At 38.9% G+C, this 20,835-nt stretch overlaps 1 protein-coding gene across 1 annotated transcript in view; it reads right to left on the bottom strand.

Annotated features, from left to right (window-relative positions):
- Nucleotides 1–18,701, bottom strand: part of LOC103476752 (protein FAM53B-like) — a 31,167-nt gene extending 12,466 nt beyond the window's left edge. The window contains exons 1-3 of the mRNA XM_008429299.2: nucleotides 18,564–18,701; nucleotides 3,467–3,728; nucleotides 1,550–1,604 (exon numbers count right to left, since the gene is read on the bottom strand). Coding sequence (XP_008427521.1) covers nucleotides 1,550–1,604; nucleotides 3,467–3,547 — 136 coding nt within the window. The 5' untranslated portion in view covers nucleotides 3,548–3,728; nucleotides 18,564–18,701. The remainder of the gene's footprint in view (nucleotides 1–1,549; nucleotides 1,605–3,466; nucleotides 3,729–18,563) is intronic.
- Nucleotides 18,702–20,835: the final 2,134 nt, after the last annotated feature.

A 20,835-nucleotide genomic window follows, 5' to 3' on the forward strand; every position in this document is an offset into this window, starting at 1 on the left:
TTTGTTTTCCTCAAACCAGAGGAGGCAGGACGATTAGCGTTTTTGTTTTGCTTTTTAGGAAATTCTGAGAAAGTCAGCATCCCTGCATGTTTTAAATTCTTACCAGCTCAAATGCAAATTGTTATGTAAAAGGACATGAACCGAAAGAGCTACGCAGAAATATGCTTTGAAAAACGGCAGGATTTGGCAGGTATCTCATCATCAGCATGGAGGTCTGCCACACAGCTGCATGAGATAATAAGCAGACAGTAAAGTGCCACAGTTGCTTAAGCTACTAAGCCAAATGAATCAACTGAGGCTTCTGGTAAAGAGATCCTCTGGCAGCCTAAATCCTGTCATCTCGGAAAGCCGTCTCAAGGTTCGGGAAAGCTTCATCACTGGTTGAAACAACCGTTTTGGGCGGACTAAGAACGTATGCGGGCATCAGAGACGACCTCAATGCCGTAATGCTGGAAAATAACACAAAGATACATTTGTGTTTGCTCCAGAAGAGCAGGATTAATAGTAGAAATCGTAGGCCGCGCTAATGCGTGTGACGTCAACGCATTTTTGCTAAGAAGAAAAAGGGGTCAAAGTGGAAACTTGTATTTACAGTGGGGTGTCTTTTAACAGAAGGAGTAATTACTGCAGCTCCAACAGAGCCTGGGGGAAATTGTTGACATAGGCGACAGTGTATTCAATTACAGTTCACTCCCATGAGAATGCTGTGCAACGTTGTATGGAGGCAGGTGCACCCTTATCATGAAAAGGGGATGATGGACAGATGGAGAAAGGGAGAAGTGAGAGACTAAGCTTAACAACAAGACAGTTGAAGTCAGGGTCACTGAACTTGATGGTTTGACTAATCAAGGCATTAGAGAGGCAATGAATTAGACCAATGCTTTGGGGCCAGGTTAGTACATAAGAAGTCTTCTGAGTGCCACTATATTGTCAAAATTCTTAAAGCAGGATTGCAACATGACTTGGAATATTTTAGTTTTTTGGTGTTATCTCAATAAAAAAGAGGAGGAAAAATACTCTAATCCACTGGCACTAATTGATGGGTAGAAGAATGCAATTTCATTATGCATTTAATTTTTACTCAAAAGCTGACATTTCCAGTTGTGCAGTTAAAACAACTAAGAGAAAGAAAAAACTAAGAGAGCGCCAGACGTCCGAGTGGAAAAGCAAGAGTTTGGTCCTAACCTCAAAATTTTATATGGCCTTGCATATAAAAACCTGCTGACAGCTATTACAACTTTTTCCTCACACTTCTGATGATCTAAATATAATTTAATCTCTCAACTTTGACGTTTCCAAGTTAGAACTTTGGCAGTAAATGGATCACTTCCAGTATGTAGTGAGAATTTTCCAAATGTCCCTCGCTTACAGCTTGGCTGTTGGTACTTATTATAGGAGTTAGTTCATTTATATTTGAATTGCAAATAATTAAAATAGAAAGCCAAGCAACCTTACTGGTAATTGTGCCACAGTTTGTCATTAAACAATTATGTTTTGAGCGTATATTTGTATTTAAAACACAAGGAGGGATAAAGTAAGACCAACTCACCCACGGTTCCACAGGAGAGGAGGGTGGTCCCTCTGCTCATGATGTGGAGATCACTCTGTAGAGAACAAGCAAACAGTCAGTAAAATACAAAACAAACTGCAATGCAGGAAAGAAAATTCCTGCAAAATTGCCCATCTGGCAAAGAAAAACACTGACATAAACTCCACTCATTTACTAGCAATAAAAAATATACCCTGCACATATTTCACATTCTTCTTATGAAAACATCAAGACACCTGAAGTTGTTTTATTTTCTGAAAAATGTATTGTTTTAGCGCACAAGTCGTGTTCCCCTCAATATTTCATATTTGATTTTATTTACAGAGTGCGAAGATACTTTGAAGCATTCAGAACAACTACTCAGAGTCAAGCAGAAATGAGACGGGGAAGTAGCACATCCTTGGGTGACTTATTTTTGAACCACTGGAATATTTAGCAACTTAAAGAGCCAGACATTTCACTAAAGAAAGAGGGAAACCAGAACCAAAGACAAAAGGCGACATTTCATCAGGACAGCTGAAATGATGCAAACGCTGCAAATTAACACTACTTTGCAATAAGTTTTAATAAGGAATAAGACTCAGACTGTCAAGGACTTATCAATAAATAAATAAATGACTTTTCATTTTTCTGAGGTGTAAAAATGACTTGACATGATAGGCTATTTACAAAATGGGAATGACAGAAGAACCTAAAAAAAAATTGTTATTCCACTAATCTTGTCCATATTTACAGTCAGCGCTCTAAACGAAAAGGTGAAAAAACTCCAAACAAAGCTGGACATGGACCCACGGAATATTACCTAAGAATTCACTTCACTTCTTCACTGTGAAGACCAGAAGTTGGTGGATTTTACAAAGGATAAAACTATATGTCACAATGTGGTCCTTTGCTTTAACTCACCTTGGCAACCACAACAAAATAATAACAAAAAAGTTTTCTAAGATACAAGCAAACGAATCTAAAACAAGTAAATGTGTTGCCAAAAATGAAAAAAATGGCAGCAAAACACTTTGCAACCTAAACTAAATGGGTTTATGTTCTTAGATTTTTAGATTTACATATTTATGTTGCAGCAGTGATCTGCAGCAGGACAGCCCAGCGACACCCTTTTATTACGCCCTCAGGGATGGATGTCATAACCAAGGAATCCAGAAGTAATTTCAAATAATTTTTGTGTTAAACACCTACTTGAGTAATTGGAGTACATCTTGTAAACCATTTTATTTTCATTGATTAAAGCTAGTCTCTTTTTCCTTAAGAAAAATGCAAAGTAATAAAAAAAAAAAAGAAAACACACCCGCATATTTATATCCACACGCCCATACACAAATAATCCAAATGGATGAAAGTCATACAAACACAGGTTTCTATGGCAGCACTATGGCCTGTCTACACTGATGCTAAATGCAGTCTTGATTCTATAAAGTCAACCATGCATTTAGGACACCATCTTAAGACATCCCTTATCAGAGCAAAACTACCCCGGTCAATGTAGCCTTCTGTGTATGGTATACCTGAAATGCCAAGACAAGATACAAGACAGGTTACGTTTAAAAACATTAAAATAAAAAGTATCCTCTTGTTGACTTTCAGAACCATAAATCAAAAGTGAAGTGGTTGTACATCAACAAACAGAGGCATGCTTTCTTTCAAACCAATACTTTGTATGTTGGCAAATTTAAGATTGTGGGATAAATTGTGCAGAAAATTTCTTGACATGGACAAGACCTGGTGGCATGGGTCATCTTGTGAGGAGGCACACTTTCAACTAAAACAGCTATGCACATTTTACATTTACTTCTGTATTACTTCATCCAGTCTGTTAATACTCGGATTGTGCAAATATGTACAACATGTGATTACCTCCACGATGACTTCTGTACTAAATGAACCTGAAGGTAAAGTTTCTCTCACCGGCTGTCTGTCGGGGCTCTTGGACGTTACATCATTGACACCCTTCTTCTTTTCCAGTGTTTTTGAGAAAATGATCACCATGGTAGCAAGCAGCTTTGCTCCGGGGTGTACAGGTGCAGAAAAAAGCCACGGGCGGCCATCTTTATACAAGGGCAGAATGCAGACAGTGCATTTGGGTGAAGCGGACCAGCAGTTTGTGACCTCCCATCTGAAGAGAGCAGTGCTGACGAAGCCGGTCGAGGTAGGACGGTACAGCTGATACCTGTACCAAAACAGGAGATTTAAAAGAAGAAAAACATTAATACCAAGCAAAAAAATTATGGGCTTTTTATGTAATTCACTTAAATCTGCTCTTTTTTTACCATCCTGGAAAGAGGTATGCTTATACACAGTTGTATCGCCTTCAGCGGTATTAGGCAAATAGAGGCTTGTGAGAGAAATTTAGCCTCTCAGGCTGTTTGTACAAGGTAAGCACTTGGAATGAACTAATAAAATATGATCGGCACAATATTCCATCTAAATAACACCTCCAACAAATCCTGTCGAATTTTGGCATGCAAGCAAAACACTGTATGGTAGAAAGTCTACTCTGCAGAATCTTCTGAAGAAGCCATTTCCACAGTCACACATGGTGCTGGCAGCATCATGCTGATGGGGGTACTTTTCTTAGACATGGACAACTGAACTCAAGCTAAACACGGCAAACCTAGGAGAAAATCTATTGGGAGCCATCCATCCATTTTCTTTCCACTTTACAGTCATGCCCATTGGAGTTTGTTTCAGCGGTGAGGATTTTTAATCAAGGCAAAATAGGAAAACAAGCTACTTTTCATTTAAGTTGCAAAAAGCTGAACTGAGTTCCGACGGGCCCAGAAGCAGGTTGTTTTACATGTAAACAGTAGAAAATAACAAATAAAATATGAATACATGCAATATATACAAATCTATATTTGCAGAAACAGCATCCATTAATCCACAATATAAAATAGGCTAAAAAAGGGAAAATGTTTATTCACTAAACCTGGATGAAAGACTTAAAAAGGACGAGACAAACATATTTCCATTTAGCATTCAACACCCTAACACTTCCAAAATGTTTAACCACCCAAGTACCAGAAGAACTTCACGCCTATAGAACTACTGTCCTGGTAAATAAAACAGCCGGCCGAGTGCTTCCTCATCCTTGTAAATAATGGAACGCTTTGGTTCTGGACATGTGGAAATCCTAACCCGCTGAAACAGAAGGCAGAGATTAACTAATGCCAGAAAAGAAGAAGAAGAAAAAAAAACAGGACTCGCGTCAAACGACTACAGATGTGGTGAGGAGACCCGAGCAAAGGAGGAACATATATGAAGTTGCGGTCGCCTGCACCCGCATTTGGCAAAGCTAAACTGCACCAAACAAGACTCTTAAAAAGCCCGTGGAGGGCAGATGGAGCATATGTGGCTATAATTTGCTCAAATGGAAGAATGCTCATTCATTCATGCTTTTCTCAGGAGAAATAGCTGCAGTGGCTTGGGGGCCTAACTCCTTCATCAACCAGCCACTAAACCTACTGACAGTATCTAAATAGAAAATACCATCATAGCTCAGGTCAAATGTTGGGTAACGACAGCTTTCTAATGTGGAACAACATATGAAGCTAATGGCTCTTCCAGGCCTGCAATGTTACCCTGCCTCTAACATGTGGTTTAGCGTTAAGTAAGGGTAGTTGCACTAAACATTCTCGGGTGTGAGGGTGTGCACACAGGGCTGAATTAGCTTTGAGGGACAGCAAGGCTTGCTGAGAACTTCTTAAAAGAAAACATATGAGGGAGTTGTTTACACAGGGACTGGATAAAACATTTTTGGGCCGCCGTAGTCTTGTCATATTACATCACAATGCCATCTTTGTCCAATCCTTTTTTTTTTTTCCCCCCACAAGTCGCATGACTACATAAAGAATATAAATGTTTCATGTAAGTTTGCCCCTCGGACCAACTGCTAGCATATGACTCCCATTATCTCCATTTACCCCAGAGAGTCAGTGGAGCACAACCGGCCTCTGCAGACGAGAGGCACTGGTTCTGGTGGAGAGAGCTGGAGGAGGAGGAAATGTTTTTCTGGCTCAGTTTTTTTTTTTTTTTTTCGCAGACTGCTTTACTGATTAGGGCCGACACCGAAGTTTTGGGTGGAGCAGCATAGCAGGGTTTGTGTGTATATGAGCGGTAATCAGAATGAGGACCAAGGCGCGTTGTGGTCATGCATGAAGGCTGCAACAGTGTGAGGTCAGGGTGATTTGAGGATGTGTTCATAAGGGCTGAAACAGCAGCTTGTGTTTGTGTGCCTGTACATGCTGCCTGTTTATGCTAACCTGCACTTGCGTAGGGGACTGGCAAGTGGGGTCATGGGAGAGGGCAAGAGCGAGTGTGAATTCAACCCTGGAGCCAAACTTACTTAATGAACCAACTTGTCATGATGAGGAAACCAGAGCTTAGCTGAAGAGCACTTGTATTGGACTTTCACTGATCGGATAAAATTTTCACTGTTTTTGTTCCTCTATTTGATAGCATTTTGGTCTTGTTGCAAACCTGGAATTTGATGAATCACAAAGCCTCCGTTAAGCGTACATCCCTTCACTGGAAAACTAGGCGAGGCATAATCAATGTTTTTATTACTGTTTAAAATACCACAAAAGGCTGTAAGGACTTTGAATCATGCATGCTGCTGCACCTTCTCAAAAAATTGCTGTGGGATTGTTAGGAAGCATACCACACATTCCCAATTCCACAACCAGCTACACAAATCAATAATGAGGGAAAAGTCAATTAGTCACGATTTAAATTCAGTATTTGCAGGCTGGACAGGATTATGTTACATCTACTTGCCTATAGCTTCAGAGAGCGGCGCTAAGCTCACAAACAGTCAGTGACTCAGGAGGGCACAAGAAAAGGGCACCTAAGCTGACATGGCTCTTTGCCCAGACAGTGATTTGCTCAGACAGATGAATAGACGCCCATTTGGGCCCCCAATAAAGTTATGTGACGGGACGTTTGCTGTCCATCACCCAGTTGGCTCTGGCCACCGCATACTTGAGCGGAGCACGTCTGGTGTCAAGACTGTGATCAGTGGCTTTCTGTCGAAATAAAATTAAAGAACTCTTTTTCCACCAAACTAGATTATGATGAGCAAGCAAGGCCCCGCGTGGGCGTCAGAGTTTATGCTACTCAATTTTTTTTGTTAAGACTCTTGATGTAGGTGCTGACTTTAGCCGCATTTTTGTGATTGTCTGAAATGAGGCAGTTAATTCCAGGAAAATACAGAGCCACCCCTCTTCAAGATAATGTGCTTTAGGTTGTAAAAGTGGTCCTAAAGGGCTTGGGTGGGTTTGAGACATACCACAGACTCCTTTAGCCATCACCCTAGTACCCACTTGCGAAAGAAAGCAGGCCAAAAATCAGCCCACTTTAACACTGGTACATCTTCACAAGTGGAAAAACAAAGCCTTGATCCGTCAGCTAAACATTTTTCTATCGTCACTGTTAAAAGTTCATCGGCCAGACATTTAGCTAGTTCTTTTGTTTGTGACTTTTTGCAGCTTTACTTCAGTTCTATTTGTGCTTCCAGAAACAAGAACATCTAATAAAACTGGTTCTTTTCTTTCTTCTCTGAAGGTGTCTCAGAGCCTAGTACACTACTCCACACTGGAGGCATCAGTTTAAAAACCTAACATTGGATGTCCATGGAGATCACTTTTTACAGCTATTTAAAGTTGGTTTGCCCTTGTTTTTATTTAGTCCAGTAAGAAATATTGAATCAGACTTTTATAGCCCTTTGGTCCCGTCCAAGTTTGGATTGAGTAAAAAAAAAAAAAAAAAAGAAAAGAAAAATCAGGTTTTGTTAGCGCAAGTAATCAACCACATTTAGACATCAAAAGTTGCATTTACTTGGATCTAAACCAAGTAAATGCAACAATAAAGCAATACATATGGATGGTTTTATAAGACTGTTCAAAGTATACGTTCAAACATTTTTTTTTCCATTTGTGTGAACATAAAGATAAAACTAAAGAGCTTCACTTTTGCAGATTTTATTACTACTACGACTGTTATATTACACCTCACTCATTGTGTGAACATATAGATAAAACTAAAGAGTTTCACTTTTGCAGATTTTATTACTACTACCTCACTCAGTTCAACTGACTCTTTCATTTTTAATTTTTGGATCTGAAACATAAGTAGCTCCAGATCTGCACAGCAAAAGCAAACTTAACTTCAAGTCACCTCTCAGATCTGCCATTTCTTAGCAGTCATTCTTTAAGTGCAGTTCACACCGGAATTCATCATACTACACGACACAAAGTGACACGGAGATACACTGACATCAGTTGCAGATGTAAGCATACTTTCAATGTATGAGCTGTACTTCCCCTGTGGTAAGACTGTGCTGCTGCTAAACTGGGTGTGGAGCTCGATGATTTTATTACCAAAGACGCAAAAAGAGAAATCCCCAAATGAGCCTGACATGCAGTGCATAATATGTCGCTCCTGCTTTAACAAAAGGACTCAATGAACTCAGAGAGAGCAGGTCCCAAATTCTGATCATTACATTGGATTTATTACAAATGGCAGTAATGCGGGGGATTTACCTCACTACCACAGAGGAAAATAATAATGTGGTTAGATTTATAGGTTAAAGAAAGAATAAATATTTAACATGTAGCTCTACGCAAAAGTAATTTCTTTGCACTTTACTAGATTAATAATTGTCCAAGCTATTTTTAAGTTGTTCTTTTTCTGTCTTTTCTACGATGTCCTGATGTCCTGTCTAGTTCTTGTAATTGGCCTGACAGGAAATGGCTCAAAGAACCAAAGAGAAAATATCAGAAACTTTCTATAGCAGATTAATAGCATCTGAAACACACATCAGGGCACAAGACCAAAGAGATGCATGAACATTAAGCTGTTTATCTGAAATCATTTAAAACTATTATTACTTTAGCTATTTTGTCCTTCATATTTCTCATACTTTCCAGAAAGTGGCACAAGTTGTGTTGTTGTTACAGGAAGTTGGTAACAATGTCTAAAGATCTCAATTAAAATTGGTTCTTCACCATGAAAGACTCATCTCTAGGGTTTTGAAAGCCTTCAGCCTGCTTGTTTTTGTGTATTATCACAAAAAATATAACTAAAAATCCTCTTGAGCTGTTCAGACCTTGAGGAGAAAATGAGAAAAAAAGAAGCATATATCTGACAAAAAACACTGAGGGACCATCAGAAAGTATAAGAAAATCCTAAGAAACGATTTAAAAGCTTACAAGTGTGGCCCTTTGTGAGACGAGTGATTTAAGATGCTTTTTGGGGTTTTTTTCTCCAAAGATCTTGTGTAAAAGTTTATTTGCAACTGTTTTATTGCTTTATGGAGAAATTTCTAACAATTTGCTAGCTATTTGTGGGTGCTGTGGACGTTTTGGAAATTTGTCATAATACTTTCTGTGACCTGGAATTTATTGTGATGAGAATATTACTGACAGTACAAAATATGATTAAAAAAAAACTAATCAACCCTGAGGAACTTAAAATACTGAAAATAAAGCCTATTTATTACCAAACAGCCTGTCTGACTAACACCAGTTACAAGATGTTCAGTCACATATTTAAACATTATTACAGACTTTATTTATGCTCTCATGATACCAATAGTTTAAAAACAGCAACAGTAGCAACCTCAAAGATATATTGTTTTTTGGAATTTGAGTATTTGGACTAAAGGATTTACTCTTGCGAGTGGATATAAAGACCAGCAGGGCTTCCATTATAACTTTACCTTACCGTCCTGTTTAATGATGTTAATCTATTATCATATTACTGTAAATGATGCCCACAGACTATAAAAAGATACTGATATTTTTATTTGGTGTTTAACACCCCAACAGGTCGCTCAAATATTTAGTATTCAGCATGACTCACAAGTGATGTCCAAAAATATATTGACTATTAGCTTATTTAGACCATGGGCAAATCACTTTTTTTGTTTCTACTGCAACCCACTGGCCCCGCGACCCGACCCCGGATAAGCGGAAGTAAATGGATGGATGGATGGATGGATGGATGGATGGATGGATGGATGGATGGATGCAATACACTCACAGTCAAACTAATGCATAAAACTCACAATGAGCATATATTGCATAAACAAAACAAATGTGCATATTTTCACAAATTTAATAACATAGTTCTTAATGATGTGCCAATCCGTCTTCATGCCTAATTTACATTATACACACTCTTGACTTGCTAAGAGCGTGGTTGCACTTTATAAAATAGTTGCTAAGTTAAACACTGTTTCTAGGAACTGAATGGGTAGCCATAGCAGCCATTCACAAACGGAGGTCAACATTGACAACTGCTGATTTGGAGAAGGCAGATGTCACCAATCTTGTTAAAACTGATGTCTGGACAGCTCGTCAGTTTCTTATCAGTACGTGTGTTTGTTATAGGAAATTGCCTCGATGAGAATGGCTCGTTTATTAAGCTATGTGCAAACTGAAAACTAAAAACTGTTTGTTTTTTTTCCCCCTACTTGGACAACTCTGAAATGTATTCCGGTTTGACCCTGGTGTCTCGGAGCAGAAATTAGTTAAATGAAATCTTTAGAAGCTTGACAGGCATCGGATCAGGTGTTTTAGTTTAAGTAAAGAAAGGTATGAGGCCTCTTGCCCCCGGGAGTAACCCCTAAATGCCATGGCTACTCATACATCAGGTAGCCCACTAATTACACTGCTCCTTCCTAATCAATCCTTGCCATTCTCTGGTGTTTTCTTCCATTATCCATGAGTGCCTGGCTCTGCTCTGTTCTTCGCACACAAGCCAAGGCCCTAATCCATCAGGGATACATTACATGGGAGCCTCCAGTGCTCCTGGCAATGCCTTGCAATTGTTCAGCTCAGAAAAAAAACAAAAAAAAACGGGGACCACTCCTGTGTTGTAAAAGTAAGTTATATTGCACATACTGTCACAACCGATCAGCCAATAAAGTATCCTTTTGGTGTTACATAACACCTTGTTCCCACCGTAGAGCTGCGGGTGAGTTTTAGGGATTGTGTACGGACGGGAGTATGTCAGAATGAAAACTATGCAGCATTCCATCGGCCCATTCATTCATTCGTGACGGGGCTGGGTTTGCCACATGGACCCCTGACTGCTCAGCACACTGTGAAACAGGGGTGTTAAACAGTCAGGATTTAAGAGCAAGCTGGAGGTGTGTGAGTCTTTGGGTATAATTATATTTTTTTTCTTTCACGAGCCCACCATTGTTTATGCAGCTATAAATAGGAAAAATGTCAAACAATTTGAGGGTGTTCTACGTTGTGCGAAGCAAAGCAGGAAGGACCATTGCCGCGATGTTGAAAATAGTATGAATTAGAATGTATTGTCGACTGCAAGCTTGGAATTTACCAAAAACATTTTTAGTAATTTTCCTTCCTCTTGCGCCTCTCTCATAAGTACAGCGTAAGTGGATGAATTCATATTGTGAAAAAAAAAAAATTCGGTTTAGTCACTGTCAGCAAAATGACTTTAGCAATTCAAAATAATTGACAAGGCATAATGCGCATAACAAGTTTAAAGTCCCTTTCTTGAGATAAAGAAGAAAGTGGCCAGCATTTTCCCACATGTATGAAGTCCCACACTCCCTATTCCCCACCTGTAGGCTACACAGTCAGCTAGCTTAAAGATGGCAGCCACACTCTTTCCTTGCTTGGCTGTTTGGAAACATCTAGTCATGGAAAACATGGACAGTCAAGGAACAGGGATTAAATAAGCTTCCACTCACTTTAATGAAGCTAATACTGTTAAAGCTAGAGGTAGCAAGCTGCATGTCTGTAAAGCAGTGGTGGGAAGTAACGTTACTTCCCACTACTGCTTTACAGACATACTTAAGTACAATTTTCGTGTATCTGTACTTTACTTAAGTAGATTTAATAATGGGTACTTTCTACTTTTACTCCACTACATTTTACAGTAAGTATCTGTACTTTCTACTTCACTACATTTCTACAAAAGTGTCGCGTTACTTGTTACATCCAAGTCACGTTGCGCTTTTTGTCCGTTAAAATGTGAAGTTCAGGGACTTAAGGTGGCGCCGTAAAATCCGAGCAATAAATGACTTACGTGTCTGTTGTCACCCATTGTCTCCACCTTTACTCGCACACGGAGCTCCAAGACATGCGCAGTGGTTTCCTCCGAGCGGGAGAAGATATCTGTCTAATCGTCAGTAATATAATAGCGCTGCATAAATCATAAGATATGGCGACATGTAAAATCAGCAGCGCTTCGCTTTCACAGACAGTGGGGACTTCGTCCAACTTTTACTTCGAAGGAAAGCTTAAAGAAAGGTAAGATCTGTGGACGTGATGCTAGCAAAGCTAGCTGTACTGACTGAGACACACATGTTGCATCTGCTATGAAAGAGAGTTGTCACTCATGCGCTGAATTATTGTGTGGAGGTGTTGACTGAGGTGTAGCAAATATGGGACAACACTGTTACCAAAGTCTGCATTGATATGACATTCAGGAACGATCCGATTCTTCTGGACGGATCTTTACTGATAAAATGTATTTCAGCTCTAAGTATTTAATATCTATGTGTTTTATGGGAGTGTGGATCTTTCAGAACAATTTGAGTAGCAATTTTGATAGGTAAAACTTATTTTTGTGTCACGTAGCGCAGGATGCTGGTCTTGACTTGGTCTTGGGTAGGTGGTCTTGACTACAACTCTGCTACGTGGCTCCTCGGTTGCATGTCCTCCCCCACCCATCTTCTTTCACCCTTTCTGTTGGATTACTTCAAAAATAAATGTCACTAGTGGCAAAAAGAGTGAAGTTCATGCTTTGTTAGAACAGAAGACAAGATGTTTCCATCCCTGAAATTATGATGCATAGAATCACATATCTAAGTCTAAACTATGTTACAGAGTAAACTCAATAAAAACATGCTTTATCTGTGGCATTGTTCATTAAAATGGCACATTTCTAATGTATTAAAATTAAATATGATCGGTTCACTTAATGATATTGTATTAGGGATTAGGTAATGCATTCAGCAAGTACTTTTACTTTTAATACTTAAGTATTTTTAAAAGCCAGTACTTTTTTACTTGTTAATGTGGTAGTTTTACTTTTACTTGAGTACATTTTTGACTGTGTATTTGTACTTTTACTTAAGTAAATTTTATGAGTACTTGCTCCACCACTGTTGTAAAGTAGATGACTGCATGTTAGCTCCCCACACAGATAGCCTAGCTAATTTAAAATATCAGCTTGATATTCATACGCAACAAAAAGATGTAGTATTCTGTACAACTAGCTTATGGATTTGAAAGTAGTCATCGATTTTACTGCTTTTTTTCTATGTCTGCTTTAGTCCATGTAGCTAAGCCAAAATAACAACAACTGCCATGTTATAGAGTATTAGGAATTACAAAAGGACCAGAATCAGACTAGAATGAGGTCTGAAAAAAACTTGAATTGGTTGGAAAGGTTTACAAGGATTTATGGGCTGAAGCCATATGAAGGTAACCAAAGGTTTTAAAAAGTGAAGTTTCAAAACTGTAAATTTTTCACAATATTAATTGAAGTCATTTCAATGAAATGCCAGAGAGAGTGATGATGTGACTAAAGCTAACTCCAGCTGTGTGGAGCAAAGAGAATCAGAATAAATGAACCAGCTAATATTAGTTTAAAATTGGGGTGTCACTTGAGACATCATTTAAACTTTGACAACTAACTTAAGTTGAACCCAACAGAACATTTGTTTTCAATTATCCTGTTAACACTGTGAAACTGCGGTACTGTGACTCAAAGTTAGAACATCAGGTCATTCTGACCCATGTGGAGCTGACGTGAAAAAGTTCACAGCAACAAAAAGTGGCCACAGAAAAATCTAGATTTTCTTAAGTGTGACCTACATTCAAATATATTTTTGAGAAAAAGTATCTCTTTGAATATTAGCTTTTTGTAATAACCTGTAAAATGTAAAGTGGATTCAAACATAAGCATTACAAGTCTCCATGAAAACTGGCCTTGCTTGTAAGAGCAGGATTATCAGGTGACAGTGGCTCTGTTATCAAGCCAAAGAGTGACAGTTTTAAAGGATGTCACACAAAGTGTCACAAGCTTTTTACAGGAAACATGAAAAGCTTTTAGTTACCTACTTGAGGTCTGGTTTCTAATGTTGAAGGTTGCACAGAAACGACTGGGAGCTTTCCAGCAAGTTGTGGGGTGGAGGGAATCCTCGGAACTTAACATCCACAAATGTATGAAAAGGCTGTTGTGGCAATAAAACTTGTAATACCGTGGAGATTATTTGCTCAGACTCATGCTTCTTCATCATCATGTGATCTCATCATGATTAACTAAAAACAAAAATACAGAGTATCGTAATAGATGAAAAAAAGGAAATGTGATCAAGAAAACCACATAATTATATTCAAAGAACTTGAAATAATTTATAATGTCAGATTAAAGTCCTTTTCACACTGAGCTAGAAAAATACACCAACACCGACAAAGATCTACTGTCTTCACTAGAACATCTAGAAATCTAGTACAATGTGAAATGTTGCAGATATTTCTTGGCCCCACCGTCAATCAACACGGATAGCAATTTGGCACAAAGGTAAAATTGAATTGCTCCTTTTGTTAAACATACTGGAACCATGTTACTTGTCAGACCAGTTAGCAGGATTTGCTGAGTACAGCTTGTACTAGCACCGCAAAGACAACACTAAAATTGTATTCTATCGTAAAATCTGTCGACCAATTCTGGTCCCAAACCAATTTCTGATTACAAAATGATTATTTAACCCATAGTCTAAGTAATGAGCAGTGATTCTTAGGCAAATATTTTAGAATAACCTTGAGGCATTGATTTAAGGTGTTTTCATCTATCAACTGCAGGAGATAGTTTTAAGAAAAGGTCTAAATGCTGTGTCTCTTCTCACTAGTCTTAATTGTTAGCGTAAGTATTTTAATTCTTATAGTTCCCAATTAGGTAGTCATCAGAATGAAAAAAAAAGGCTGTAAAAATACACTAAATAAAGCTGTAAGCTTTCAGTTCTCCTTTCTTAATCAGAGGCAAATAGGAAACTGTATGAGAAAAAGAGGGTATATGGGATTGGAGTTTTGAGAAAAAAAGCCTTTTCAAAATGGTTAAGACAGGAATGCAAAACACTGTTGTTCATAAACCAGAGAATACAATAACAAAAAGAAAGAAAATGCAAAACCACCAGCTCACCTGGACTATGGGGTTTTCCAGCAGAAACAGGTTAAACACACACAAAGCTTGCAATAGCATCAGACATTGGATATGCAAACGAACTAACAAAAACTAAGCCCCCGAGGGGACAGATCCTCATTTGAGAGTCAAAAAAACTGCTCTCTCTTTTTCTCTCTCTCTCTCTCTGAACTCAAGATGCTTCCTCACTGTCACTATCTATGAGAACAAGAGTGAGATGTGTTGATGGGAACATTTCTATTGCATCCCAGAAAGCTTTTCATCTCAGGAGTCTGGTTTTTAGGGGGTTGGGGTAGTTCTTGTGTTGCAAGTCTGCCTCTTTTCTCTTCCGAGCCATTCTTTTCTTTTCAGATGTAGGTCTTAGGCTCTGTGGGTGACAAGACGCCAGACTCTCAAATCTGTTATGTTAATGAGGAAGGAACACGTTCAATAAAGAATAGCAGAATTCATACAAGTAGAGTTCGGAGCGAATATGTGTGTCAGTACGTCGGGAGCAGGGCTGGACTTGGACTACAGGTCCCCCAGAAAAGTCAATCTAACACGGGCAGGCGCAGACAGTCATGGTAAATAATCGTGTCGCGTTAATCTTTGCAGGAATATCACAGAAGTAGAAACGGCGACGCGAAACGAAAGAGGGTTGAAAAGTGGCAGCGTGCGCGTCAGCATGTCGAGCGAGTTGGAGCCGCACACACAGACCCTGAATGGAGCAGAGGCCCGCTCAGCCACAGGCACACAGCTGCCCACTGGCAGAATGGAGCTCTAATAGGACCTTTTGCTTGCAACACAAAGGCCTTGCAAATGTTAGCATCTTAAGCACACACAGTGCAGCGCAGAGTGATCTCCTTGAAAAAAAAAAAAAGAGAGAAAGAAGAAAAAAGACACCAGCCTTAGATTGCTGCCATAAATTATGCTTCCAGCATGTCAAAAACAAGCCCGCTGACTAACAGTGCCAGAGCTGTTGTTGAGTACAAGTGCTGCACGCCAAAGCTGCACTTCATTAAAGTGACTGCCAGCAACTGAACAATGATTTGCCAGGGTATCTGGCCACTTTTGAGTACAGCTGCGAAGCCTCCACCACACTCAGTATAAAACAAAAAGGAAACCTCTGTTAAATGGTTGATTGCATTTTCTTTACTCGGTAATTGGATACTTCAAGGGCAGAGTAAAATTGAACTAATTTTAAACTTGAGACGCCATTTAAAACCTTTTGACAACTGGCTTGAGTTTGAACAATAATGCCTCGTTTTATTAAATCAATAAACTGAATTGACCTTTAAAAGCCAGCCAATTCAACCCCCTGTGCACGTGACCCAAAACCTGAGCGCAGAGCTAAAAGACAAAGAGCTGGACCGGGTCGAGGGGGGTAATCATCAGACAGGCCATGAAAACAGGTTTACAGATTCACATGACAGGATCTGATGGATCTGGACTGCTTGTTCCCAACAGGCGTTGGCTAGATACGTGATTCTCACAGTGCGATAACCTTGATTAAAAATTCCATGGCTTCACTGTATTATGGTAATTAAAAATTGATCCAATTGCCTTTATTAGATATATAAAGGCAACCAAACTTTTCTACAACCACTAAAATAAGTATTACAGTCCCCAATAATGTCATCCATGTATATGTTGCTACTTATTATTTTGTTTCTCGTATTGATTTTTTTGGTACCACACTTTTGTGTGTCTACTTTGTTTTCTCAGACAGATCATACTGAGCCGAAATAATGTTTAGATTATGGTTCTATAGACCAAATTGACTCTGTTTGGGTTTTTTTGGGGTGGGGGGGTTAAATGTCGACCACTGTTGTGATTTGGCAATTAAATGTGTGCAGCATAAACAAGCTGAAATGAACTGATACTACAAAAAAAATATAAAACAAGCAAACACTTTTGGCTGCTGAACAGACATGCTGCCCATTAGTCAGAGTGATGGGTTGCACCCTGCAGAACGATGCTGCCATCACAATTTCATCACCACACAATAAATGTCAATGCGTTTTTGAAAGTGGGACGTGTTAAAAACAAAGATTTTAGCTTCTTGCAAGTGAGACAAAGGTGTTGCAGTTTTCTTTCAGCCTGCTGACAGGCAGTGCAAAGCAGGAAGTCTTGAAAGGGAGGCACAGAGGAAAAACCTTTCAGTCACTTCTTTTTTTGGCATCTCATTTTGTAAAATCCAGCTTCTAGTGGTTACGTTACAATTAAAAGCACTTTAAGACAGAAGAAAGTTTGCCCTTCTTTTGAACCTTGGAATGCCTTAATACAATGCACGGCATGCCTTGCTGTGACATTGCAGACATGGTATATTTTGGAAATCAAAGGAGTGAGCAGCCATCAAAATTCTTTCACACAGATAAGAAATACTCTGCGCAAGCTATCTTCGAGACAAACCAGTTTTTTTTTTGTTTTTTTTTTCTGCTTATCACCCCTATCAACAACTCAAATGTAATTACACTAGAGCTGACATGAGATTAAATCTTTTTGCCTAACTATGCTTTGTGACGACCTTAAACTTCTTTTGGCTTCATTTTCTATTCGTAAGGGCCATTCGCAGAGCAGGATTTGCGAAAGAGCCTGTGACATTTCCTGTTTTGCTGACCGAATTTGTCCCCCTTCCTTGCACGTTACGGCCCAAGCGCTGCCACGGAGGCATCCGAAAGGCCCCTTTTCTAGGTATTTCCGATTACGGTGCAAAAACCAGTTCTCTGTGTTCTTGTGTTTGTGGTGTCCACAAAAGATCAACCAACAGTCATAAAATGTTAAGCAAGGCAAAACATAAGTCAACACGCTGACTTCCTAAACACCCCCCCACAAAAAATTAATAAATCGCCCAATGACACGGGCCGCTGAATACTTCACTACCACGTTCTGAGTGCCCCCATTTGGATTATTATCCAAGGCTGCAACAAAGAGGTTTCAAAATGAGGCTGGTGTAGGCGGCCTATTCAGAATAACTGCAGATGATTTACTGTACTAACATTGTTATCGTTTCTTTTTATAGTGGTTTCAGTTTCGTGTGTAATAACGCAAGTTTATTGTATACGACTGCCATATAGAGGCATAATCATCATGGAACACCAGTGCATATGATCAATGCCCTGCCACATTTACCTGCTGGTGTAGCAGCAAAATCACTGCAAAAAAAAAACAAAACAAACAAAAAAAAACAAACAAAACATCTTTTGGAGAACTGTCCTTAGAAAACCTTTATAATTAGTGATTGAAGATTTTTATCTGTAGAGAGGGAGGAAAAAAAATATATGTGGTGGAGATTGAGTGAGAGATATGGAACAAAGCTTGAGCATGCCTCTCTCTCTCTCTCTCTCTCTCTCTCTCTCGGTCTCTTCTCACAACTGTGGTGAGGAGCTGTTTGTCAATATACACTGCAGAACAACCGCACTGCCAGCCTGCCTCTCTGCACACTGGTACGGTATCTGCAGATTCAGTTTCATTGCTTTGACTGTCACATGAAAGGCTGTTTGTTATCTATAAGTGCTTGTGTGCACCAGTCCTAAACCTTTAAAGCTATTTATTAAGCCTTAAAACTGGTCGAGTCCAAACTTTAAACAAGTCATTCACTGAAGCCGTCATTATCCAGTATGTATCTCTCTACTTTGATTATGTTAGTTGAATTAAAAATAATAATAAAAATTTAAATACACACAACCACACGCACAAGTTTTCTTTCTAGTTCCCCCTAAGTATCTTGCCTGGACTTCAGGGGAAACCCAGCACGAGCCACTGTAAACTTCTGAGCAGTTCAAGCAGAAACATCAAGATGCAGCTTGTTAGAACAACTACGAGTCTGAGTGAATACTACCTGGTCAGCAGAGGTCTTCTTTTGAAGTTATGTCATCTTCAGAAAAAAGAAGAGAGAAAACGAGATTTTTTTTTCTCGCAGCTGCAGCCGACAGTTCAGCGTCCTCCACTCAGGAGTGAGAAGAACTGCGAGGAACAGAGCTGCAGGCTTCAGACTCCACTTGATCGTAACAATATCCGCGTCCACATCAAGCAGGACGGCGGAGGGGGAGCCGAGAGGCACGAAGGGCAGAGAACAAGCTTATATGAAATCACACAAGGCAGCGGCTAACACGTAAAGGGCTGACACTAACTATTAACGGCAAAATGTTTCACTAATACCTACTTTTAACCAGGTTTTAATAAACCAGTATACCACTACNCGTTGGTATGTTCCGTTCTGCTGCGATTCTCCTCCCACAGCTCCTGCTGATTTTTACTACGCAGTGTATATTTAATGTAAAACGACATAGTTACACTTCACTAGGTTAAATTTTGTTTAGGTTTAGCTGCTGTTCTTCAGAAAAGCAACAAAACAGGATGAAATAACGTTTGGAAAATGTAAATAAAAGGCCGCTGGTAATTCTCGTACACTAAGTTGTCACAATTATTAATCCACAACATATTCAAAGTATTGACGTATTGACAGACATTTTAATACAGAAATACAGTAAGACTTGTGTTTTACTTGTGCACGCCAGTTTACTCTGAAGACAAACATTTCCAATTTTTAAGTGAAGGAAAATAGAACAAATTGTTTCCTCAAATCTAGAATTTGGGATGGAAAACTCTGAGGTTTTTCACCAACCCAAGTCTCAAAATCCATAAAGGATGCCCTTTTTTATTTTTATTTTAATGTACGTTTTGAAATGAGTTTGAGAAGTTTACATAGACAATTAATCCACCTTATGCCTATAACCCATTATACTTTGTTTGAATTACATGACTTGGCCCAGTGTTCTTACATGTAAATAAAATAAAAACACCAACCCATCATTTAAATAGCGGGTGGATGATAGTTTTATCTGATGATGTACTTCCTTATATACAGCTGACTATTTGAAAGTCACAGCTTTCTGTTGAAAAGTTATGGTTGCAGTCAGAAATAGTATGCCATGCACTGATTAAATATTATGTATATCAAAAAAAGGAAGTACATTATTCAAACAAAAATCCAACCAGATATCTCAGCAGGGCTGTTAATTCATTTAATTGGCTATGTTTGTTCGGAGGTCAGGATATGGCAAATCCCAACTGATTTCCCTTTGTGAGCAAAATAAGTAAATACACAGGGTTTTCAGTTTCAATTCCAATTGAAGCTTTTTAGTTACATTCATCTTGGATCGTCTACTATTGGTAACTAGTGGAGACCTAAATCCTCGTTTTCAGGAATGGACCAGTTTCACTTTATGCGCCTGTTCAACACGTACTTGTTAGAATTACAAGTTAAAATTTGCTCTGTAATTGGTGCAGATGCAAAATAGGACATGATAATAGGACTTTGATAATCTGTTTTGTGATTATCAAAACAGATTATCAAAGATTTATCAAAATTGCATAAAAGCTTTCTACATTTTTTTTTGTTTTACAAATATCTTTGCTGTAACTTAGCAGAGGAAACACACAATCAATCAATCAATCAATCCTACAGCAACGCCACCAGTTGTAAGATGGGTAAACCAGTATGACTGTGAGGTGATTTCCTTTGTTTGGTTTTCATGGAGATAATCAAAATGTTACATCGCCAGGCCAAAGAACAACAGCCTGCTTTACAGGCATGTGCCTTTCACCTCCTTTGTTTATTTCAGTGCTTCAAATTGTTACTGTGCCTCAATACAGTAACAATTTGAAGCAGTTTTTCAAAACATTAAAAAATTATACATATATAACCACTGATTCATCTCCAGCTGCAGAATTATTAAAATCCTTTTCACAGAACTCTTGTTTTTAAGAAGTTGTGCTTAATGTTTTTAAGACGTTGTGCTTAATAGCTCATGTTTCTTGGCTGTGGGTGCTGTTTAGATGTATGTCACAATTAATTTCTTCACATTTAATGTGCAAAACACAAAAGAAAAAATAAAAACTGTAATAAATCATTTTAGAGTAGCATTAAAGGGAGCCTAGGTGCAACCAGTGGCGTATGCACCACACATTGAGAACTACTGAATCCTGGGCAGTCAATACTCGAAAAGGCAGAGTGTGAATGTTTCTCACTGTCAGACAGACTTCCACATCCTGCTATGGAAAAGTTCACCGCTACATGCTGGAGCAATTCACTTCAATCCACAAAAATC

The sequence above is a fragment of the Poecilia reticulata genome, linkage group LG15, assembly GCF_000633615.1.
Source record: "Poecilia reticulata strain Guanapo linkage group LG15, Guppy_female_1.0+MT, whole genome shotgun sequence".
NCBI lineage: Eukaryota > Metazoa > Chordata > Actinopteri > Cyprinodontiformes > Poeciliidae > Poecilia > Poecilia reticulata.